The 25,778-nt window shown below is 43.0% G+C and overlaps 2 protein-coding genes across 5 annotated transcripts in view; one reads left to right on the forward strand and one right to left on the reverse strand.

The window, feature by feature from the left end:
- akt1 (v-akt murine thymoma viral oncogene homolog 1) overlaps positions 1-10,565 on the reverse strand; it is a 31,801-nt gene extending 21,236 nt beyond the window's left edge. Inside the window, exons 1-2 of one of the 3 annotated variants that reach the window (XM_003447818.5) lie at positions 10,411-10,565; positions 3,877-4,060 (exon numbers count right to left, since the gene is read on the reverse strand). In XM_003447818.5, coding sequence (XP_003447866.1) covers positions 3,877-3,922 — 46 coding nt within the window. In that variant the 5' untranslated portion in view covers positions 3,923-4,060; positions 10,411-10,565. Of the gene's footprint in view, positions 1-3,876; positions 4,061-10,134 lie in introns of all 3 variants that reach the window. The other 2 variants (XM_005453313.4, XM_005453315.4) reach the window with 2 other exon arrangements.
- Positions 10,566-16,334: 5,769 nt separating this feature from the next.
- Positions 16,335-23,430, forward strand: zbtb42 (zinc finger and BTB domain containing 42). 2 transcript variants are annotated; one of them, XM_013272945.3, is made up of 2 exons: positions 16,335-16,610; positions 17,841-23,430. In XM_013272945.3, the coding sequence occupies exon 2, from the start codon at positions 17,855-17,857 to the stop codon at positions 19,445-19,447; it is 1,593 nt and encodes a 530-aa protein (XP_013128399.1). In that variant the 5' UTR covers positions 16,335-16,610; positions 17,841-17,854; the 3' UTR covers positions 19,448-23,430. The 2 variants fall into 2 exon arrangements, with proteins under 2 accessions (XP_013128399.1, XP_005453369.1); XM_005453312.3 differs by lacking the exon at positions 16,335-16,610 and adding an exon at positions 16,638-17,539.
- The last annotated feature ends 2,348 nt before the right edge of the window (positions 23,431-25,778 follow it).

Below are 25,778 nucleotides of genomic sequence, written 5' to 3' on the forward strand. Positions count from 1 at the left end.
TCACAATATATCAGCAAATTTGCACAACTATTCCCTACACTGTTGCAGTATGTACGTACGTACGTACGTTTATGTGATTGTGTATTTGTAGCAGTATGCAATCCTTGACACCCATAATGAGGGTAGACCAGGCAAGGCCAGCAGCAGATTTGGCCGTGACTCAAAGTCCTTAAATCCTGAGACAGTCAGCAATGCAGTATCATGAGACATTCTTAATCAGGTGGGTCTGGCCCTTGAAGAGCATCAAGCTTTGCAGGAAACACTGCATTCCCTTACTGAGATCTTACAGAACAAACTAATATAAATGTGGGAAATGCTGGCTGAATTGTTGCAGGGCTGCTCACCAGATGCAGAAGGTACAAACGTTCAAAAGAATGGAGGAAAAAAATAAATTAAAAAATGTTTTAAAAAAATAAATATAAAAATCTACAGATACTGTGTCTAATGTTTCATAACCCCCCACCCCCGCTCACTCCCCACTCTGTGTCTCATGCACTTTCCTGGACCACCAACAAGGCCTTGCATGGACGAGCAGCTCATGGGTGTCCTTCAGCCGCATGACCAGCAAAAGAGCCAATCAGCTGATGAGGTCCAAACCAAACCAAGAGAGAGTCTCTGTGGCACGTTGCACACAACATCAACCAGCTCTCCTCAGGCCGACTGGGTCACTGAGCAATGTTCTGGGAACATCACAAAGACGCTGCTCAACTTCTGTCCCTCTCCCATTTTGCTCCCCCCCCATCATCTCTACTGCTGTGCTCTCTGCTTTCCCCTCCTTCCCTCACTCCACCCCTCCTCTCACGGGTTGGAGCCAGCTGAGCGTGCTACCCAAATCCAACAGTTGTTGTGGCCTTCGTTAGCCTAACGAGGGGGCTGGCTCTTTATACTTGTCAGGGAGCAAATGAGTCAAACAAACAAGAGCCAGGGAAGAAGGGAGGACAAGCAAGCGCTGTTCTGTTGAGCTTGACTGGGTTTTTGGCCACAGCGCTTCCCTGGAAACTAGGGAACCCACAATCTGCCTCTTTGATGTCAGATGATGCTCTGGCTTTGATGGAAACTTTGGAAAAACACTTGCAAAGAGAAATAACATGCCGTTTGGTCTCTGTGGCCACTAGAGGCCGTAGGCACATTCAGAGTGTGTGGGTGCACTCCATGAAGGATCTAAAAAGGAAGTACCATTTGGGGACACATAACAACTGGTTATGATAGTAACGACAAAGTTACAGTGTTTGTGCAGGCCTGTACTTGCTATGTGGTCTGTGCATAAGGGCACCGGGTAATGTCCTGCTGGCAGTGTCAGAATAAATATGCTTCACTCTGTATATTAAACCACTCACATTTGCATATGCATGTCTAAATGTGCGCACGCTCCATCCTACTCAGCTGCTTTGTCTCACATTCCAAAACTGCCCTTCCAAAACAGATAACAATCCCATCAACATGTCCCAATGGTGTCCACAATCCAGACGCATTACTGCAGCACAAGGCTTAAGAAGAAACTATGAAGGTGTGTCCTTCAGAATTAGATCATTTCACAGAGTGCAGCCTGTCTGGAACAACTGTACAGAGCAATCCAAGGCTGGGAATCTGGAGCTTTAATGACAGATTAGCTCTACTGAGGGTGGGGGGGGGTTACAAGGTACAGAGGCACAATCGCTTGCTTTACTTTCTCTCAGGCGTCTTGACTCAGTCTGCACGTGCATGCTGAAGATGACTAATCAGAAAGGAATCAAAGAGCCTGCTTGCCAGAGCTGCTTTGCTTTGTGCCTGCGACTGGCCCACCGTGAAATTCAATCATCATGTGGAGCCAATAAATGGGCACTGCTAGAAGAGGAGGCTACTCAAACTGTACCTGCTTTTGTAAGAGAGTACTGCAGTGCAAGACCAGGTCCATGAAACAGAGAAACACACACACGAAAGAAAAAGGAGTGTTGATGGAAATATGAAGGTCAATCTGTTGTAAAACATCAAATTGGTGTTTTGAAAGCACACATGGGAGTAATGAGCATGGTGAACACACTCAGAGGTGGTACAAGCCATTTATTATAACGCCCACATGGAGATTTGAGTCACTTGGGTGGCGCCACCACACAAGCTGCACTCAAGGTGCGGGAAGATGGGAAGAGGTTTGTCGAGCACAGACTGCCTGGCTGACCGAGGTGATCGACAGAAAGACAGGGCTACTTGCAGGTTCACCTTCTGTGCACTGGCTCTGGGGCAAAGATTGCATGACAGTGACGCGACACTAAAAGCCTTCCTGTCAAGGAGGCAGGCGGATGCCCTCCAATCAAAACAGAGGCTCGGTGACATTTCACAGGGCACAGCTGCTGGGCTACGACAGCATGCCAACTCACTATTTCTGAAGGGTTGTTTGTTTAGTGTTCATGTCACAAATGGGGGGTGGGGGGCGCGTATAGATGGAGGCTCAGCGCTACAACAGTGTGCATATGCGCACGCTTCTGTCACACAAGCTGACTGTTTTCTTACCGGTCACTATTTTACTATTCTTATAGTTATACTTTACACAGGCCACCTGTTATAATGTTTCACTCTTATCTGTACTTGTGAAGGTGTGGAAAGATGGATGTGTGCCAGATTTTAATGGGACAAACACACACGTATTTCAGAGAGTGTACAAATTTACACACCGTCTCAACAGGGGAAAACGTATTATTCACTTATACCAGGGGAGATGTTCTCTCTAAAGACAGCAGGTTCTGTTTTTTTGCCCAAATAGACCAAGACAAAAAAGTAGCACAATTTACTTCTGTAGACTTTATTTTACTACCAGTTAATCCTAAACTTTCAAGACTTGAACTTTATTACTTTCCGCAAATAAAGTCCTAATGGTAACTAACACGCTGCCCTTACATTAAACAGAAGACCAGAGGTGCATGATGGCATCATATGGGGTATACTGAGCTGAGCCATCAAACTAAACCAGAAAAAGGCTATGTGCTTAGCACAAGTCTTGAAAACGGGGACTATGGGCTAACACATGCAGGAACTCTTATAGTGACATACTCCCATCACCTTATCCAATAATTGCAAGTCTTGGTGCTCTCTCTTCCAGAAAAAGGCCAGTTCCTTTTATTTCTGGGCCCAGGAGATTTCAGTGGTTTCTTATCCTATTTTGCCCCTGGTGGTGCAGGCAGTGGTGAAGTGGGCTCTGTGAGGCAGCCACGGCAGAAGGCAGAGTTAGTATGCGCACATAAAGCTGCTCAAAGCCAGCAGGTATGTGAGGAATGCCTTTTCGTCCAAACAACAGGACTCACGCCCGACACTGAGCCATGCCACGCCACACAGCACTGTCAGAGCAGCTCCATGGGGCCCGTTGGGGATTCTGCAACTGGATGCCTCTTTATATTACATCTGGCATACTACTTTGGTATACTACTTCCTTTTAAATGGCTTTACAAATTAATCAACCACTTGGCAAATAGTCTATACTGTTGTTGTTCATCATTTCTGCAACATTTAGAGGGGGGGGGGAAGAGAAAAAAAGAAAGAAAAAAAAAAGAAGAAGATTTGCTGCATCCACCAAGAAGTTGAGGCAATTTGTATAACGAATCCGTTTTTTATATCAAGTACAGTACTAGTGTTATATAAACTGTACGCATGAACTAATTTGTTTTCTGACATGTATCAACAAGAGTTTGAAATCTTTGACATATTCTAGGGTCTTTACATAATGTGTGTTGCACAGTTAGGTTTGTTACAAGGTCATGACAACCACCTCGACTGAATTGTAATCACGTGTACAAAAACCTCAGCACACATCAAATGTTAGTTGTTTAAATGTTAATCCAGTTATCAAAAAAATAAACACAAGAAAAATAATAATATCGCACTTAATGGCACAAAGTGTAAATTTACCTCTTTTGTGCAGCCATCCCTCCTTGACGATCACCACATTGGTCATGTTGGTGGCCAGGATGGAGGATCCAGGTTTCTCTCAGGGAGAGACAACTTTCAGTCCAAAGTTTCCTTCACTCAGCCCTGCGCAGGAGCCTGGAGACAGGGTCCTGGAGTTTATAGCCGTCTTCTCGATGGTGGTTACCTATTAGTTAAAGAAAAGTAAAAATTAGCCCCATGTTAAGGTGAACAATTTTTTCCACTTGTCTGATTATTAACCCTCAGGTCAACGGGGCTGAGGGGAGGCAAGAGAACCGAAAAGAGCTTCCTGCTTTACGGCCCAGTCAGTGAGGGAAGGGTACAACTACAGTGCAAGTGGAACCTGCAACATTTCAAGGTTCAAATATCTGTAAAGCTGTGGGTTTTGGCAATCAAAATGAAGTCTCCCGTATTGGAAAATTCCATGCTGTTCACTATTGAGGCAGCCGTTCTTGATAGACTGGGAGTTTTTTTTCCTACTCATGAACAGAGCACCAGTGAGAAAATAATTATATCAAATAATTCTCAAACAGGATATCCATATAATAGATTTTCAAACTTTGTGCACAGCTGTTTAATGATTTTTCACCAAGAACAACAGATTACTAGGGTTCTACTCCATGCACGGATGGCATGTTTAAATCTTGAAAAGGTCTAGTCAAGTTTATGTTTTTGTGTGCTACATAATAGCCCAGAGGCCCTGTGCTGCAAAGGAGGATTACGGGCATAATGTAGTCACTTCAGGTTTAACCCAGGGTTTTTACAGTTACTAAGGTGGCTCACTTCCCCATGGTAACACATGGTGCAGACCTAACCTGCTCCACAGCAGGTTATGTTTGACTGTTTGACATAACATGTAGAAAATCACCAGCTACGGAACAATCAAATTCTCTGGAAAAATAAGAGTCACCTTTCCTGGAAGATCCCTTGGGCCTCTGTGAGCAGGGTCTAAATTTGATAAAGACCGACTAAAGTGTTTGCGTTTCCCTTACGAGCGTCAATAAGAAATATAAATTCTGGGAAGCAGCTTTATTTCTTGTTTTTTCCCCCCAGTTCACTGAAAGCAATTTAAAATAATTTTATTGTTCTCTGAGCCTTAATATAGTCATATGATCTCAAGAAAGGGCACCCAAGCCTTACACTGACAAGGTCAAACTGTTAAACACAGCAGGGCTGCAGCTGAAAGAACATAAGGTTAAATGAGACTACCTTACACACCTCTGAATAACAATTGTAATTATGTGCCAGATCCTTCTGTGTCTTAATGATAGAGCTGTAATACTGATGAGTCTACTAACTTACACAGTTGGCATTTTTGACAGCCTGGTGTCTTGGATTCAAAGGCAAAATTAGGGCAAAAGCAGATGTGGCAGATCTAAAACATCTATACAGCACATGGACAGTATCTGAAAGTCATGTTCTTAAGAAATATGGAACATTTTTATTTATTTAATTATTTATTTTACAGGACCAAGAGCTCCAAAACGAAAACGATTCTGAACTAATTCAAATAAAGGAATAAAATTGATATTGAACTAAAAATTAACAAAAGTAGAGGTGCACCAACCTAATGGCTCCATAGTGTAGATGTTTATACGCCCGCTTCACAAGCTAAAGGTCGCTGGTTTGATTCCAACGGGACATACAAATCCCCTTTGAAGTTGTGACAAGAAAGACATCTGGTGTAACTGTACCAAACATTCAGAGATGCCCACTGTGGTGATCCCTGTGGCAAGGGCCAATCATTGACATTCACCTCACTGATTGCTGTGAGTCAATCAGCAAATAAGACGATACTCAATAAAGGCAGTGACTGATGTTTACCTGTTCTACTCCATCCCAGTCCTTATATCTGGGATCCATTTTCAGAAAATGGTATGTGAATTTATACTCTTTAAAAAGATATAAATATATTCCAAGTACATAGTGTGACGAGGAACTGAAAGACACTTAATCTCTCCTCACAGTATGCATTTATAGTGACAACTTCTGTGTCTGCAAGACATCAAACTGGACTGACCTACCAACACACATATGCAATCTGCCAGTTGTTAGTTTCAATGTTGGCCCAGCATTTCAAAATTATTGCTTCCCTTATGCTTCCACCCATTTTTTCACCCTACTGATCCAATTCAGGGTTGTGGGGGTGCTGGAGCCCATTACTGCTGTCAAAGGGTGAAAAACAGGGTACAACCTGCACAGGTTCCCAATCGTGTTGAATCCAGGCTGGGGCTTTTTTGTGCATGCACTCCAGCTTCCTCCCACAGTCCGAAGACATGCGTGTTAGGTTAACTGGATTTTAAATTAACATCCTTTATATTAACATCAATATAATTTCCTTGTGAGTAAGAATGACTTTACACTGACAGTCTTTTTTAAAATAAGATCCCACTGCCGTGCTCTAGCAAGAGATTTGCGCTAAAGCACACTTCTATGTGGTTGATGGCATTAACCAACACGGAACTGTTTTGCTTAAAAACAAAATACATGTGCTATATAACACAGCTCAGATTAAAATATATTACAAGATAATAAAAAAAAAGAATTCTTAGTAAAAAGCTTCCCAGTAAACCCAAGGTAACTAGATTTGTTAAACGATAATATAACATTGATTATGTGATTTTTTTTCTTTTTGTACAAGAGTACCGTTGCAAGGCGGCAGATGATGGCGGTCATGTGATGTTGTCAAAACCCTTCAACAGTTACAGTGCTGCTCCTAAACAGACCTCGAGGTGAGACTGTTTTGACAACAGAACAAAATGAATAAACTATGAGGTCAAGGTGTGCTTCTTATAGTGAAGATGGAGAGATGCACACAGTTGAGCACCTTTAAATAAAAGCATAGCCTCCAGTAGACGAATTATCAAAGTGTTATTAGGTCTTGACAGTTCAAAATACCAAAAATGGACATAATACCATCCTGGGTTACATAGTAAACACATGTAAGGGCATAGACAAAGATGTATGACTAAAGGGCAGACAGTAAACCCAACTAAAAACCTAAATTTGGGAGAAAGATCATGCTACAGCAGTAGCTGCAATAGCTCACTTGTTAAAGCAGAAGTCAAATAAGGCAGTAAAAACTGTACTAACAGTCATCCAAACACTGTCAAGACTACCATTAGACTTCAAACCTGCAGGCTATCATAACCAAAGCACTTGACCCTTTCCTTCATTCAGTATTTCTTTGTGATATAAAGATAGCTTTGAATAAAGGGAAGCAGCCAAAAGATGATCAATTGCAATGCTTGTTCACATAAATGTCACATACTGCGCCAGGCGATCCCTGACCATCGGCTGAAATCAATTTCCCTGCTGCTCCATCAGAGCTGGGCCATCAAAAGAGAGCTCTGTTTGAGTGGCCTCATCCAGCTAACTGGTGGGGACAACAACAGGAAGTGAATGTGACTATTGACAGACAACGAGTCATATCAGTACAGCCTCAGGCTCGAATACATCTGGCAGCGAGTGTGCAATCAACACCTTTTACTGCCACTCTGCTCCCCTCCATCAGTGAGCAAAAGTAAGTTTATGAAGCCAAAGTTTATTTTCGCTCAGTGTTTTTGTTTATTGCACTTGGGGTTGTGGTGCTTGTGTCACACAGCCGATGTTGGAAGGATCCTGGAGAGGGATTTGAGAAGGAAAAAAAAAAAAAAAAAAAAAAAAAAAAAAAAAGGGAAGCACACAGAGTGCAATTCAAAGTAAGGATCACAAAAACCGTTGGATCCCATCGGCATCTTAGTGTGGACTCTGTGACACAGGCACGCACACATTATATACACATTGGGATACACCTCACAAACAAACTTGAGCGCACACACGCCGCAGCCAAAAAAGCAACACATGCACAAGACCGGCTCTGGAGCCACAACAGAGCGCTGCTGTTTTAATGGGAGCGACCTGTTGCTACTGCGGCCTGTGTGGAAAAAGCTGGGCCGCTGCCAGCGCTGCAGCCAGCAGCCACTGAATGAACCCAGTACCCTGACAGCGGGTCACATGGTCCTCAGGCCTCTGGGCCACCGCCTGCCTGCCTGCCCTGATGTCAGGGCGGCTTTCAATCATTCATCTTTCTGGCTCCAACGCCGGGGGCCACCCCATTCAATGCAAATCAGTGTCATGCAGCAAAAGTTGCCACACACTGAGCTTGTCACTGGGCCAGAGAGGATAGTCCCATGTGTTTATAGCAGGAAGCAGGGGAGAAGAAAAAAAAAAAAAAAAAAAATCAGGTCGACATCACCACGCTACTTCCTTCATCACAGATTAATAGATACCATTTTTTGCTTCAGTTTCTGCTCGGTTAACAGAAAAACTACCACATGGTTTCTGGTTCCAAAAGTAAAACATTACACTGAAAGTATTTAAAAACACAAGAAATGACATCACGCTAACCTGTTGCTGAAAAACAAGTCACCAAAGCAACACTTTAGTTTGAGCTCAAATACCACAGTGGAGCCAGTATTACGGTGATCTACTACGCTACCAAGTTCCTCTTTCAAGTTCCCTGAAAGCACACCATTATTGATAAGAATATTGCGGGCAGCTTTAACTGAACACAAAACCGCAGTGACTGCAACCTTGAAAGGCAAGCAGACTCGCCGCTTTAATCCTACGATGACACGAACACCAACCACTTTATGACTCATGTTAATGTAATCATATTCAGGCTGTTCAGACAAGCTGTAAAAGCAACACAAAGCTTAATTTATTCAAATCACCACCACCCCCCCACACACACATCACACCTCATGAGAATCATTTTACAATGGCTGGAAAGTTAACACAGAAAAGCAAAAGGAAAACAAAAGTATTTTGTTTTCAGTTTTTGTGACACAGATGGAGAAGAGTGACGTCCGGGACACCGGTACGAGAACCACCTCTTTCTCAGTCTCAGTACATCCAGACTCTGGTGATGCATCCAGGCCCCTGTTTGTCTGTTTTGGACAAAATTTCAAACAACATTCCTCAGATTCTGCATGCAACTGGTGGCAGATTTGCGTCAACCGAGCTGCTGCGAGGGGATTGGGTGGGAGGTGGGTGTTTTTTTTCTAAACAGAACAGCGAGAGCCAAGCAGTCACTGGCTGCATCATTGCGCCAGCTTGTTGCGTCTTCCCCAGGTCACATGCCAAATCCCCTTGCGTACACACACAGTGGACAGACGTAGTCTCATGACTGATAAAAACATTTTTTTTTTTTGACACTGAAGGCATGGTGGGTACAACACACCCGGGGACAATGTTCTCTTTTTAGTACATGCATGCACCCTGGGAGAAGGAGACAGACAGTATTATTAGTAAAATAAGTTTTAAACATGATTGCAAGCCTTGTATCCTGCAAGAATCCTTTTGAAATTTGAAAGCCCATCAGATTTCTATGCCCTTGATCACTTGATATCTCTCAAACTTGATAAGAATACTATAATAATAAACCTTTAAGACAAAAAACTATTGAGTGCAGACCTACACAACTGTCATTACTGTAGGTGGGATGCTAGCAGTGAGGCCAGTGAAAACTATCAAAACACACTTATCCACAGGCATTATGCCGTTGTACTGATTACGGGGGGGGGGCGTTAAATTACACTGTTGGGACTTTTTCTTATGACGTCTGTGTCTAAATTGTGGACCAAAAAGTAAACGCGTGGCAACAAGTCACAACATAGACGCATAACTTTTTCTTTTTTGTAAAGCAGCACTGTTTGTGGCCACAGCAGCTTCTCGGCAGGCAGGCAGCAAAGCTAATGGCTAAAGATAAGATGGCAATAAATGCCTCACTCAAACAAGTAAACAAACGCGGTGGTAGTTCACAACAATGAATGAGCTGCTCTCTCTTGTTGAGCTCATTTGTTTTCATTTCCCTCCAGGACCATAAAGCACAACGCCAAAAAACCCAACTTTTTTCCCGCAAAGAGGAGAACCGTTTCAAGCGACTTGACTGCAGATATTTTGGCCCGAGGGTTGTGTCTCAAAAGTGGTCATTGTCAAAAAAAAAAAAAAAATGAATGGTTAACATCTTAAAGAGACTCACTGCTGTTTGTGGAAAAACACCGAGCGTTAAGAATTCACTACAGGAAATTAATGAGCCGTCGACTTTTTTCGTCATGAGACAACTTTTTACGGCGAAGTGAAGTCAGGAAAGTACCTCATTTCAGGTTTGCATCTAGCGTTAGAAAGGATATGGGGCCTAGCAGGGCAGCTTGGGTGAGAATAACCGCATCCCATGTAAGTACAATGGGGACCTACCCTGTCTAGCTGTCGAACTCTTGTAGTTAACCATGCGAAGGAAACGCGGACATTTACCTGGACAGGAATTCAACAATGTGTCCGTCTCATTATAGTGAGCTGTTTCGGCGGTGTTTTAAGTTGACGGGTCCTTCAACAATCTGGACAAAGTGCTCTCATTTACTCCGTTTCTCTTGCCTTTCTTCCACTACACCTCCCAAACGCGCTGTCTGCAATGCCTCTGTGGCAGCCGTCTCTCCCGGGTCCTAAAGCCGCCCTTAAATGAGTCACACTCACAGAAGGAGTAGTAGGCTGTCAGGCGTCCCATTGAAGAAAAAAAAACTGCAGTGGTGCTTCTTCTGCATGGCCTTGTTGAACTCTCTGCTCTTTTATCTGTGCCGGTGGTTTCCAAAATGGGTTTCGGGGACCTGCCGAGGACCTTGTATGTTTTTCAAGGGATCCTCGCTTCAATTAAGTGTACTTAGGTGGGTTTTTTTGACTTCCTGGAACAACCACAAGGGTAATGCAGGCTACAAGATGAGAATTACATTTTGGTACCTGCTCTACCTGCTCTGCGATGAGCTATATTAGGGTTGCAAAAGGTGCTTCTAGTCATCAATCATCTGTAATTATGTATTACTTTTTTTTTGTCTTTTTGATTACATGTTTTTTGGTCACAAAATATACACAGATATTCCCAGTTAGTCCAGATGTTGTATATTAGTGCCTTACAAAAGTTCAAAATTACAGTCTTGCAAAGTTTGCTATAAGAAAAGACTAAGAAAAACGTTTTTTAGAGCTAAACTGGTTCATTTAGTATGTTATTATCATTTTGTCATTTCACATCTGCCCTGTTATTTAATAACTTTTAAAATTATATTACAATAAAATATTTTATGTTCACAAAACTCCTTCTAGGGTTTTAAACAAGTTAAGCTGCAGCTGTATCTGAAAGAAAAGTACAAGTTTGTCACCGTGTCTTTGTTTCAAGCAAGTTGTATTTGATGGGTAAACTTGTTAACATGGAAATACAGTTATAATAAGTGAAATTAGGTCAAAGTAAATAAAGCTTTATCCAAAATAAGGTCAACCAACCAATCAAAACCACGAAAACAAAAGGTTATGCACCTTAAAACTGTGTAAAGAGCTGTGCTTCTAAAAGGTGAAGCTCTAGCTCTAGTTTCAGATATGGTTCTTTCAGACACATGTGTAGCCTTGTGTAATCTAGTAAAATTATATTAAAATCACTACTAAAGAAGAAACCATAAGCAGGATGTGCTGCTGCTTCCATTCTGTTGCACGTCAGCGCTAAAGCATCAGGCTCGGTGGTGGACTTTTACACATTCGATCACCTGGTTCCAGTCACATCTGCCAGTACCAAAAAGCACTGGTACACGCTTTCTCTTCAAGTTGCTGTGGAAGGGCCTCTGACATTTCCAGGAAATGCCAACTAAACATGAAGTGTGAGAATGTCTCAGTCTGACACACTTAAAACAAAATACCTCAAAATGGGTAAAGCAGATGTGCTGAACACAAGAATGTGTTTGCAGAAGTGTATTTAGTCTGATTTAGCCCTTGCCACTGATCTTTTTGTATTCATGCAGATACTCTCTTAAATTAACTGCATATACCAGATGAAACAGCTGAACGAGAAGGTAAAAATCTTGAGGGTTGTTCATGATTACATGCCACACTTTTACCTGTTGTGTTAGATAAACCGTCATCTACAGCTACAGAGAACTCCACTGGAGAGGTAGGAGTTAAACCAGTTTTGGACAGGTACAGACAGGCCAGCTCAGTCTGCTTAAAAGAAGTCAGGGAGCCTATGTATCAAATGACGCCCTCAGATGACTGGGTATACTTGATCAAAATGTTTCTAACTAGAAGTCTAAAACATTTTAGAGACCTCCCATTTTAACATTTCCATTATCTTGCTTTACACTGTGATACTCACGACCCTCTTCACGTCCATTACGTCTTACCCCTCCATTATTTTTCTATCTCCAAGCATGGTGTAGTTGACTGCCTCAAAGTTGAATCAGCATTAGAAGTGCAGTAAAATATATGTATCACTTATAAAAGCAAGACAGTGCATGTGACAATTCCCGCAATAATGACTTAATAATATTAAAAGAACAGGATAGCAGGGGAAAGCTGCCAATGTTTCCTCTTGTGATGAAAAATTCATTGGCTTGTGCCCTTTGTCTCTCAGCCTCCTCTGCTGTCATTTCCCCTCTTTGTCACTCACGCTGTAATGTGTTTCTCACTGCTACCATGTGTCAGCCTCGCCAAGCTGTTCCTGTCATACAGGCAAAGCTGACTTAGGGTATCCCATATTTTCTCCAGTTGCTATTCATTGGTGCTCTCCTCCTCCTCCTCCACCCACTCTCTTTGGCCTGTTGATGGGAATGCCCGCTCTGTTGTTTTGCGGGATCAAACGTAACAGTAACAAGATTAAAAAGTCAAAGTGAGTTAATAGCATCTCTCCCATCAAAGGCTCATCTGATCTCTGATCCCTGTCTACTTGCAGTATCTGTCTAGAGTACAACAAACAGTACAGACAGAACTTAATGGCCCGTTAAAGGAGAATAGATAACACGCGGTAACAACAATTAGACACAGAAGGGCAGGAGGGCCATAATATGGAGGAGGTGTTGGGTGAATGGATACGTGGGGCGGTGGGGAAGCTGACCAAAACAGCATCTCCAGTCAACTACAAAGCAATTTTGCTTAAACTATTACACTATTAGATGAATGTAATATTTAAAAAAAACAAAGCAAAAGAATCACACAACTATTGTTGTATAAATTGCGTGTAAAACAGCAGGATCAGTACAGAACAGTATAAGAGATACTAAAAGTATGTGAGTGATATAGGGACACTTATTTTATTTAACCAGTGCAGCTGTTGTGATAAATCACTCCTAGAAGATACACACAAACAACTGATTATCAGTTATTAAAGCATTGGTTCTAAAAGCTGGCAACTGTTTTTAACGTGATTCCAGCATCCTATTTCCAAAAAAGTTAGGGACAACAATAGAAAACCCCTAAAACATCTGGTGGCTCATCTTACAGCTACAGTTAGGTTGACTGGCAACAGGCAAATAATATAAAATATTGTTGTAAAATTGGCCTCCTAGAGAGTGAAACATCTGTGAAGGACTGCATGGGAAAATAGTTGAAAATTTTAAGGATTGCTACCTTGACTGTTTCTGCTAGATGTCTCTTCCTGTTAAAAGGGAGTTTTTCCTTCCCACTGTCGCCAAGTGCTTGCTCATAGAGGGTTGTCTGATTGTTGATGGGTTTTTTCTTTATTATTGTAGGAGGTTTACATTACGATATAAAGTGCCTTGAGGCGACTGTTGTTGTGATTTGGTGCTATATAAATAAAACTGAATTGAATTAAATTTTGCAACTCATGAACTTGAGAATTTTCTTTGGTATGCAATATTATTAAAAGAGGTAGACATCGCAGGGAACTCTTTGTATGCAAAGGACTAGGCCAAAGACTAACACTCACTGCATTGGAAACAAACACAATTCTGAAGTGAAAATCTGAAGTAAAAATTCAAAAGGAACACTTTTGAAAACTATTAAGCGAACAGACATACATTTATTGTTTTATTCAAAAAGTTAAGTTTATTCCAAGTTAAACTCTGAAAGGCAAAGGAAAAAAACACTTATGAACAACATGGAAAATGCTACTGACTTCTCTGGGTCTGAACCCCTTTATTATGGACTGAGTTGAAGTAAAAAACCAAATTACTGTACTGTGGTTAAAAAGTTTTAATTCCTTTCAGAAATAATGGAAGACGTGTCCTCCCAGCTGAGAGAGAGTCCATCCAGATGATCTGCAAACAGTTCAGTAGCCAGCATCTGTGATACTGAGGAAGTGAATTTGTGCACAGGATGCAGAGGGTACGGGTAAATTTCACATCTTTAAAATCACCATTAATTCTGAATGAATATATATGCAGGGTTTTAGAACATGTGCTACCACTCATGTATTTTTCAGGAGGATGACACTAGACCACTTACTGGACATATTATAGCAGCGGGGCCCTACAGTAAAAGAATCCAGGTGTTAAACCAATCCGACTTTACTCCGAAACTGGAAATGTGGAAAATTACAGAACTAAAATGACAAAGCAGAAGGCCCCGAATGGCTAAAGAGCTGAAATCTTATATCAAACAAGCCCAGAAATACATTTGGCTTACAAAACTGCAGTAATTGATCTCTCTGGTTTCACAACACCACAGTGGCAAACATCCTCTTATCCCACTTTTTTTAAAGACATAAGCATATATGTTTCAAATAAACAAAAGAAAACCATAACATCGCAGCCTTTTGAATTTGTTGCTGTTGTGCTATTATTAATTAAAAACAGGGTTAAAAGGTTTTGCAAAGCTTTGTTTTGAATTCTCTGCCAGTTACATAAAAGATGCACCTGTTTAAAAAAAGGTAATTTGATTAAATCTGCATGGCCAGTGAGAGTGAAATAACATCACTCTCCCCAATATTAAAACCATTTCAAAAGAACATAAACTTTACTGCCCTTATGCATGGAGATGCATTATAAACACCCTCAAACAGACACCACCAGCACAGCTTAAACCCACAACTATGATCAGACTCTGGTCCAGCAGGGAGAGTGATGTGGTTCAACTCTGGCTGGTTGGCCAGTCAGGCTACACTGGAATGCGGGGTCTTTTGTTTGTCTGAGAGAGGAGTGGGTCAGGGAGAGAATGCCATTGATGATTGCAGAGAAGAAGAATGAACCTCCAGGAAGTGTTCTCTCTCTCTCTCTCTCTCCCGACTCCCCCGCTCTCATTCTCTCTGTCTCTCTTTCCCTATCTTTTTTTTTTCTGTGTGTGAGAACCTTCACCGTGCCGAGCCTCTCTCTGCTGAGGCCACAGTCCCCAGGCACAACCACTGCTTTGTCTTGCCCTGTGAACACACACACACCCCTCCTCTACTGGGCGCCTACGTTTGCCAGGGCCAGGGAAACACAGGGCCACTGCTCCTATTCTTATCCACATCACTGCTCCTGCTTGGATGGAGTGTTTGTGTAAGCATCAGTGCTTGAATGGTAAATTGTTTTTTGTATGTGCCACACATCTGACTAAACATTTAGTTTGTCGGGTGTTCAGCTACAAACGAGAAATCATCCATTCTCTTGGCATCTTTTTTAGAGAGCGTGACAGCATTTCCTTTACAATTATCTGGAGATGACCTCGGTGCAGATATCCTCCTGTTGTACCAGTAACAGCTAAACTAAAAATGGAATAAAGCGGTAAGTGGATAAGAATCTAGCGAGTGGCCCCTTCCGACCAGTGGCTGCCACCTCCCGTCACATTGCTCATTCCCCTCTGTGTCAGAAGCGCTGTGAGGAGCTGCAAATGGCCCTTTCAAAACGCACGACAGCTGGAACACAGGGCAAAGGTGACCGAAGCTGTTGGGGGAGCACAGAAAAGGGACAGGATTTTTTGGGGGGGGCACATGATGAGCAGCTGCAGGAGCGAGTTGTTCCTCCACTGTGCCACCATCTCTAATGATTAAAAGTGTCTGAAATAGATGACAAATTTTTGGACTTGATAAACCCTAGAAATCACCTTAGTTTTAAGACAGTTTAACCAAGCACACACACACACACATATGTATATACATTGCTGTTTGTCTTAGGAAAAAATAAATCCACTGGGTGTTGGTTTGGTGCCTGGAAATTCCAAAACTCAAGGCAGGCTTAGAGGATACAAAGCCCTTATAAGTTTCCCGCTCCCCTGAAAATACCGCTGACCTTCTGTGTTACAGTACATTTCTTTGATCACTTTTTAGATACTTTTAGAGATACCAATTCTTTTGGAGAAAGAAGTATTTCTTTTATTCACAACAGCTCTAAAAACCACAAGCAACAAATTTAATGTGTGCTTGAGGTTTGCAAGTTAATTAATCAAATTTTAAATCTGGAGCTTAACTTTAAACAGGCTCGAATACGCTTAAGAAAAGGGCTCGTTTGAGCTTAGAGTTTTTCTCTTAATAAACTGCTTACTTGTAGCTTTACCTAACAAACCAGTTTTAGTGGAAAAAAAATATCGACTGTGTCATGTGCAATTCCTCCATTTGCCCACTTCCATCATGCTGCCACACAAAAGGCGACACATCACAGTGCCCCCTCCCTCTTAATAGGACAGGTGTTTTAATAAGACAGCCAATTGACGCCCCCACCCTCCTCCTCCTCCCAAGTATTCTGCTACTTGCTGCCGCTGTGTGAATTCGCGGAGTAGTACAGAACTTATTGTGGCGGCGCGATATCGCGAGATTTGTGCCATTATCAACCTGCTTGACACACAGCAGCGCTGAGTGCAGCCTGCCTTCCCAGGGTCGGGACTGGAGCTCAAGAAACGACAAGGAGAAGCGAACATCTGGCCGCACATCATGAAAGGACACCGGGGCTTATAGGGACAAAAAGACGACGAAGCGGGCAGAAATACGTGTGAGTACGGCGGGATGTTTTTTTCTGTGTGTGTGAGCTTTGAAACGAGGAAAGCGAAAGTTAAAAGAGTGTCCCCGCGCCGCTTCGTTCAGCGCAGTTGGCTTTTTACTGTGTGAGTTCCTCTGCTGTTTAAAAGGCTCCCAGCAATGCGTTTCCCAACGCGGACGTGAAGCTCGCTTCACAGCGCCCTTGGCCCCTTTTTTCCTGCCTCCTGCGAACACTTTTCTTCATCTTAGAAAAAAAAGAAAAAGAAATCTTAATTAAATTATAAGACTTCAACGCGAGACCCTATGCAGCTTAACTTTAACTTACTTTAACTTGCCGTATCCCTCTTTCTTCTCTGAACTGACCCATTTAAACACGTTTGTGTGCGCGCGAGTCTTTTCAGGGAGCAAAAAAAAAAAGGCAACAAAGCCTTTTTACTGTAACCCACGGATGCGTGATAAATTACTTAGTTTTAAAAAAAGTTGTAAATGCCGTGGAATCTCGTGACAACAGTAAATTTGCTCCCTCCCCCCCGAGGTGTGTATTTTTTATCTTCTTTTTGGACTGTGTAGCCCGGAGTTAACATATGGCATAAAGGGGAGCACAGCTGGAGGTAGCGTTTCCATTGCGGTGATGTCAGAGCAGCTGACTCCACAGCTTGCAGTGTAATTAGCAAACAGAGCACCAGTTTACTCACTCTGCACCGGTCTTATTTTGTTCACGTTGCCTCCTTCCCCCGATGGTCGAGTGCTGTCGCTCCCAATCCCGCTTTGCTTGTCCTGTAAACACCGCTGTTTGTGTGTGTGTGTGTGGTGTGTGTGTGTGTGCACTTTGGCTATTTTTTTTTTCGGAAGCGCGAGGGCTAGGCTGTCGGACTACACTACTACAGACCGGAATACTTTGGATAATTTGGAGAGTGGATCCGTTTACACCGTGATACATGGGTGGGTGGGCGAGCGCAGCGCAGTGTGTCCTGCACCACTGGAAAGAATGTTGGATAAAGTTACTGATGCTGATCATTAGCTAGATGTTTAATCTTTCCCGATTAAGTCCAGAAAAACCTTGTAAACTTGCATTTGGAAGCACTTTATCGTGTGTTTGCTGACACTTTTGCGCAATTTGTCTCAAGTTATTTCCTTATGTATGGTTTTGCTCGCTTTATGTGTCCTTAGAAAAAAGAAACGGCAGCTCAACTGTGCCCTCATTTCGTTTATCCCGTATCCTGTTTTTCCTGTTTTTCATCAGGTTATGAAGGAAGAATGGAGTTCCCAGACCATAGCCGCCAGTTGCTGCAGTGTCTGAGTCAGCAGCGTCACCAAGGTTTCCTCTGTGACTGCACTGTTCTTGTTGGGGAGGCTCGATTCAAAGCGCACAGAGCCGTGCTGGCCTCCTGCAGCATGTACTTCCATCTCTTCTACAGGGACCAGCTAGACAAAAGGGACGTTGTGCATCTCAACAGTGACATTGTGACAGCCCCGGCTTTCAGCCTGCTCCTTGAATTTATGTATGAGGGGAAGTTGGAATTCAGCACTCTGCCTGTGGAGGATGTCCTGGCAGCAGCCAGTTACCTCCACATGTACGATATAGTCAAAGTGTGCAAAGGCAAGCTTAAAGACAAGGAACTTTCCTCCCTGGATGAAAAGATGGGAGAGGGTTTGGGACTCAGCTGTCTGGACAGGGAAAATTCCTCAGATGGTGAGCTGCACAGTAAGCAGCTCATTCAGCGACAGCCCCAGACACCGTCTCAGGGGCTTCACAGGGCCCCCCCGGCGGAAGAGTTTGACATGGACAACACTGAAGTCAGGCTGGCTGTCACAGATTGTGATAGGTCTACGCAGAGCAGGCAGAAGGCAAACGGTCACTCTGGCAGGTCCCCGGACCTTGTAGGTGTCAATTATGTGTCAGCAGAGGCCGAGCCCTGCGTCCAAACAGCTGGAAAAACAAAAGCTGATGTCAGTAGTTCCACCGTATTGCTGTCCCAGAGGTCCCGGGCTTCAGATGACATGGACTGTGCACTGGATTTGTCTTTCAAGCCTCTGTCTAGCAGAGATCCCTTACACCCCTCCTACGTCTCGGGACAGCTGGCCCTCGACAGCCAGCAGCAGGGCACTGAGCCACTTGTTAAAGACGAACACGACTTGCTGTCAGAGCAGGAGGACAGTGAGCCGATGAGCCCTGAGAGCCAGCGCTTTGGGAATAGTGCCAGGAGCTCAGTGGTGACAGGGTTCGCTGCCCTCTTCCCAGGCAACAACGGTTCCACAGCCGCCCTGCTCTCCCAGGAGGAGGACCTGATGGACGAGGAGGGGGAGGCCTGCAGAGGGAGGGAGAGCGCCCCAGGCAGGGAGGTGGATGGGAGGGGTAGACTGCTGGGGGACAGCGAGGAGGAGGAGGAAGACGACTTGGCCTCTTCAGACATTTCCACCTCCAGTGGAGTACTGCTGCCCCCGGGGCAACAGGTGTGCATGTGTCCCCTCTGCAGCAAAGTCTTCCCCAGCCCCCACGTGCTGCAACTGCACCTCAGCTCACACTTCCGCGAAAAGGACGGTGCCCGTTCCAAGCTGTCCCCTGACGGCTCGGTCCCCACCTGCATGCAGTGCAACAAGACCTTCTCTTGCATGTACACCCTTAAGCGTCACGAGCGCACACACTCTGGTGAGAAGCCATATACCTGCGGCCAGTGCGGCAAGAGCTTCCAGTACTCCCACAACTTAAGTCGGCACGCTGTAGTTCACACACGGGAGAAGCCTCACGCCTGCAAGTGGTGCGAGCGGCGCTTCACCCAGTCTGGGGACCTCTACCGCCACATCAGGAAGTTTCACTGTGGCCTTGTCAAGACTCTCGCCATCGGATAAAACGCCTCTCACCGGTGCCACGACACAAGACAGAATGTCTCTTTCATACACTGAATACTACTACTGATCAATTTTCCCATCACTATATAAACATGCTGGCAGTTTGTCTGAGACATATCTTTTGGATTCTACCCCCACGTGGCATTTCTCAAGTTAAACATGTAGCAACGTTTAAACTGGAGCTGTTTCCTGTGCTGGACTGTGTCGTCATAGCTGTACATGAGGGTAAAAGACGGTTAGTCAGAGTGGCGCAGGCTGATAAGCTTGACACGGTTGCTGTTGAAAAACATCAGATCAGTGTCAATGAAGGTGAACAAATCAGATGATGCACTTGTTTTCCTGTCTTTTGTGTCAGTCTGAGATTATTTGAGGCGTGTATTTGCCGAGAGATGAGGAAAAAAAGCATCCTGCGTTCACACTCTGTGGGCAAGTGGATGATAGCTAAAGCTAACATACGTTAATACAATCGTCAGAGAGTTTATTTGTGCACATGGGAGATCAGAACCGTCCGCGAGTAGCAATATATGATTATTTTTAACACCTACATTATTATAATTATTCTAATTATTTATTTGGGGGGATTTGTTTAGTCCTTAACAAGTAAACTTATCACAAGGCAGCAAAAGTAATGAAGTCTGACTACTGGAAGTATTCTTTTCTTTTTTTCTTTCTTTCTTTCTTTCTTTTTGTGGAGCTAAAATGTTTGGTTTCATTGAAATGAAGTTTCTATGTTGTTTTTGTGAGAAGAAGCAAGCATACCATCGCACCACCACCACCTCTTTAGTTGTTCACGTGAGCGAGCGTAGAATACCCACTTAAAAAGAGGTTAAGAGTATTTTAAAGGTAACGCCTGAAACACTGGTGCCTACTGTAACACTTAAAACTTCACTTAGTGTACTTACAAAGACAAGAATGAGATGATAATGTGATGCCTTTTGGTTAAATTCAGTTAAGCTGTCAGGCCTCTTAAAAAAAAATCTGGATTACACTCCACATACCAGGTAGTAACAAAGGTAATCCTCTACTGTGGAAGCCAGTTAATCCGTGAGTGCCCTTAATAAAATTAGAATGTAATAAACCAAACTCATGTCAACCTTTTTGTCAAAAAACACAAAACACACAGTTGTGAGTAAATAACTTCATTTCTTGGTTTAAAGGGTATGCTGACAGTGTTCAGGACAGACTCTTTAGCAGGCAGATGGGGGGGGGGAGACAGGTGGATGTCCAGTATCTTCTCTATTGTTACCATCAAAGCTGTGCCATTCAGCTTAATCTAGTGACCTTTTCTTTTTTCTTTCTTTCTTTTTCATAACCTTTTCACACAAATTTACTGGATGTGTTTTATGTTGCTACTGAGGACGTTGGAGCCTTTAGCGATGCTGCTCTTGGATTTCTTCTCTCTGTTCATTTAGATGCTGTATGGATTTCTTACCAGGGGGTGTAGCACTAAAAGTTCATGATTTTTGTCTAATCTGTCCTGAGAAGACTTGATCGGAATTTATTTATTAGTCTGACTTGGTTCAGGGGTTTACTGTAGCGGTAGCTCTTATTTCTATAAGCTTGAAAGACATTGCATCTTGCCTAGCGATCTTGGTACTCATTAGCTGTTGTGTTTTGGGGCGGGCTGTCCACTTTTGGGTTGTTTTTTTTTTTCTGTGCAAATTGAAGTTACTGTATTTGTATTTTAATATATGGTGTAGAAATCTCTACGGAGTATTCAAGATTTGTCAAACGGAAAATAGAGAAGCACTTGATTTTAGCATGCGTATAGTTTCAACACTATTGTCTAGGCTGCTATTTCTTACAATTTGTATATTTAATGTAAATATATATTATATTTATCAAATGATTTTTTTTTTTTTTTCTTCTTTTTTTTTTTCATGTTACAACCCATTTAAGATTTCGATAGTCAGGTGTCGTGTTTAAGGCTGGAGACTCTTGAGCGTCACATTTTCCCCGGGGGGTTGGCTCTTTTTCCATATTCAAGACTTTATTGGACCCTGCCTCACCACAAATCGGAGCAGTTAATACTGCTAGGACGACTGTTCTACCAGAAGAAACAGTTGTTCACAAGCACAGCCACACCGATACAGCACTGGGTACCTATAGAAATGACAATACAGGTATTGTCCCCCCCCCCATCCCCTATAAATACCAGGTAGTTCTCAAGTGATCATGGTGTATCCCTCTCCTAGCTTTGGGGAGGAAAAGCAGTTCAAGTCTCTCTTTGCACTTTCTGTATTGAATGGAGCCATTGGAATGTGAGAAATGTATTTAGCAAAGGGAGGCCAAGGAGATTGTAAACAGGTGTATTGTTTGGAGGCATCAAAGAACACCCCCCCCCGTCATCCCAGCATGCAGTAGATAAATGCTTCATTGTTCCTCTGCATTGAGGAGATATCAGCGTCATTTGGTTGCGCATCAATCAAGAGTATTGTCCACCCCCTCCCCTCAGTGTTCGACTTTAAAAAAAAAAAAAAAAAAAAAAAAGTTCAAATTTACAATAGTTTTTCTTTTTTTTAAGTCAGTACGACTTTTTTAAAAAAAAAACAAAATATGCGTATAAAATAATTTACTTTGGGTTTTCAGCAATTTTTCCAAGCAAAAAATGCCCCCCCCCCCCCCCTTTTTTTTTTCTTTTAAATTCTACTCCCTGACCTGAACTCAGCTATGGGGCTAGGTGGATGAAAGCACTCCTGTTTGTCATGCTTGCATCACTTCAGTACCTTATCAGAACAGTAGATCTATTTCAGTTAGATGTGTCATAGTGCTGATGACAGATATTTCAATCAGAACACAGAGCAGCTGTAGATTCTGTGAGTCTGTTTTGGTTTGTTAAAGGAACATTTGTACACGGTGCGAGTTGAAATTGTTCTCTAATGTACATGTGTAAAGAGGTAGAAAACTAACATCATGTAAAGGATTCTCTTTCTCTTGTTTCGAAGTCTTTATTTATAGCTCCAGGATGATCACCAAATGTGCCTTGTAGACACACGCATAGGTGTTGCATCTGGAGAAGCCCTGTTTTCTATACTGTACAGTTTTCGCCCTTGATGCGAAATGAGGCAGCGGTAAAGTTGGTATCACAGCAACAATGGCCCGCTGAAACATTACAAAAAAAAAAAAGGAAAAAAAAAAAAAAAGAACCCTGCTGTTTTATGTTTAATCATATCAAAATGTCAACTTAAGACTAAAGTAAAATGTGGAAGTGCATTTCTTATAGCTGCTTTGCAAGAGATTACACTGAAGTTTTTGAAATGTGTGTGAATAAATTTTTGTTTCTGGACTTTTTTTGTGTTTTTGGCTTTTATCAATAGCCATTACTACTGGGAGCTAACAACTTGTTCCACTTTTTTTTTTTTTTTTTTTTTTTTTTTAACTGTCACTGTTGAATGTGAAACACTGAGATTTTTTTATTTTATTTTTTATTTTAAATGGATTGTTGACTTGAAACAGTGCTACTCTCAATCGAGGGCGGCGTTTGCCTAACTCGTTGCTGTATCATCCTTGGAGTCTAAAAACGACTGGAATTTTGTCCTCTGCAGGTTACAACTGTGAAATTGTGTATAATCATGAGAAATATTTATTGCATATGCTTCTTGTGCAACATTTTGACTGCCTCGGGTTTAATTTGGTTTAAAAGAAAAAAAAAAGGAGGAAAAAATAACTTCTAAATGTCAAACGGAAATCTTTTTAATAGAATTTGTAGAAGTGCCATTAGAATTTAATATAATTTTTTAATAAGAAAAGTATATTTTATAGTAAAAAAATTGCTTCAGTGTTAGTGGTGTAGAGATTAGAGGACAATCTTTAAGGAGAATTGACATGGCTTAGATATTGGGGCAATTTACGTTGATCTATAACTGTACGTGCATTTTCTTTTTGGGTTTTTTTTCCGAGTGTGCTTGTGTGTGTGTGCTGTGGAAATGTGACAATCTTGATTTAGGTCTTTATTAAGATTAGAATTAAATGGAACAACTTTCTTTTTTGGTGTGGAGTTTGGTTATTTCTAGCTACCTTCCAGCTACTACTGACAATTTATTAAGTACATAAAAGTAGACTCTGACAACCCAAGAACGTTATCGAGGAGCCCTCGCCTGACACATAGGAGGAACAATCAGGCAGACGGTGTGTGTGTGTGGGCAGCGCTGCAATGTGTACAGAGACAACACAATGTGATAATACTGCTGGTCTTACAGGCCCGATCCCTCTGAAACCATAAACTGAACTCAAGGACAGAGCAATTTCAGGATGGGGCCCCTATTGTTTTCTGACCTGTTGCCAGTACTCTCCAAAGGAGATAAACCTGGCATAAACAAACCCAGTTGACTCTCTTGTAATTATTACTTAAACTCAACTTGATTGTGCCCGCTCCAACAAACTACACACACGTATGTGTATATAAACACATTAACCAATGTGTGTGTGTGTGTCTGCAAGTAACTTCATGCCAATTCGCTGGACATTTTCAATGGCGAGAACTTTTAATTATTTCCCTGCTGCACCATGAAAGAAATCCAGCTGCTCTGCTACGTGATCCCAATAGGGATGTGCTCGGGTTCCCACCACCCTCCCCCAAATCCCAGCTCACCCTTTCTGGGAACGCCATATAGACAAGGGCTGCATCCATCTGCCCCTGCCTCCACCCCCACAGTCCCCAAAACCATGGCCCCAAACCTCGGCCTCATCTCACCACTCTATTGTGTGCGTGGGTAGTAGCTCAGCCAGGCTATTGTCTGGCCCAGCTCCCCAGCACGTACTTTATGCACAAGCAGACGACACAGTGGCGCTGGCCAGGCAGCTCCGACATAAAGAAAACAACGTCCTCCCAAGATCGTTCATAAACACCCCTCCTCTCCCCCCAAAAAGCCCCAGCCAGCTCACAGTTAATAAGGACCCTCTGCAACACCGTGGCCACCTCAACCTGTAAACATCCACAGCAGCGAGGCCTCGGAGCTCTCACTGGCACCAACATCTCGCATCTGCCAAACGAGACCCAGGGCTTAAAACTGCCTGGTGACTGAATGTGTGTGTGTGTGTTATGGACCAAAACCTTCACATGGAAAGCAGGGGCCATGTGATAGGGCTTAGCTGCAGGGTGACGAGCTGGGATATGTGCAGTGTAACTCAATGGTGTAATAAAACATTCCTCTCTGAGGCTCAAAGCCTAGCTCATTTGCCTCCAAGAGCCTTTGCTTGTGTGCTTTTGTGTGTGCGCGTGGTGTTTAGAGGTACTTGAGAGAAGTTGAGAGGAAAGTTGTAAGTGTCCACCACCTCAACAAGGCCAGCGGTGGGAGCCCTTGACCTCTGAAGGGACAGACTGCCAGGGACAGCTGGTGTGGCCTGTGTTTATTTATTTATTTCTTAACAAAAGACAGGTGGTCACACTTGAAAAGGGCACACAAACACAGTCACACATGCACTTGTGTACAGACAGCACGCACGCACACACACACACACACACACACACTTTTTTTTCCACACCCCTCACCCTCTCCCTTTCCATATTAACACACACGCATCTTGTTATCATCCACTTAATTTTGAAGGAGCACGTTATTTCGACTTTCAGAAAAATCGAAACACTTTCTAGTAAAAAAAAATCTTCATTTACTCCCCAACATGATCGGGAAGGGGGGGTTTGGTCGCACGCTTAAAAGCAGGATCGAAGGTATTAATAATAATCTGCAACCTAAACATCACACATCAGTCGCCGCAAAGTGCATAAATACATATCAACTAGTGCCCTCACAGTGGGTTTGCCTTTTTTGGACTCGCTCGCCCTGACAGTGCCAAGACAGTGTGTCCTTGGTCCACTGTACAGCTGTCACTTACTCACACTCGTTGACGCATATTTATAGCAGCAGCATCACTGGGCTCAACGCTCAGCACACTCAGACCACAGCTGGTCCCCCAAAAAGAATGGGTGAAAGACAAAGCCACGTGCTCCCGCTGGCCGACCGCAGTCGGTCCTGTCTGGAGCGCTGTGGGTGACTGTGCGTAACCCCCCCTCCCCCCTCGCTTCTTCTCCTCCTCGCAGTCGTGGACCATTCTTGGTGTGAGGAGAGCATGTCGTGACCTTGTTGTCATTTTTGGTGTCATGGATAGGGTTGTGCTGAAAACCTGGACAGCTGCACTCTTATGTTTTCAAGTTACATTAAGTCATCACACCATTATGGCATTAAACAAGCAGGGTAGGGTGTTTGGGGTAGGGAAGCACCAGCATCCTCAACAACTAATGGGAGGCGGGTATAGATACATCATGGAGAGATCTTCCAACTTTATGAGTACTGTATTTTGGGATTATATACATTTATCCAGCCTATTAAAT

Source organism: Oreochromis niloticus, linkage group LG19 (genome assembly GCF_001858045.2).
Source record: "Oreochromis niloticus isolate F11D_XX linkage group LG19, O_niloticus_UMD_NMBU, whole genome shotgun sequence".
Lineage (NCBI taxonomy): Eukaryota > Metazoa > Chordata > Actinopteri > Cichliformes > Cichlidae > Oreochromis > Oreochromis niloticus.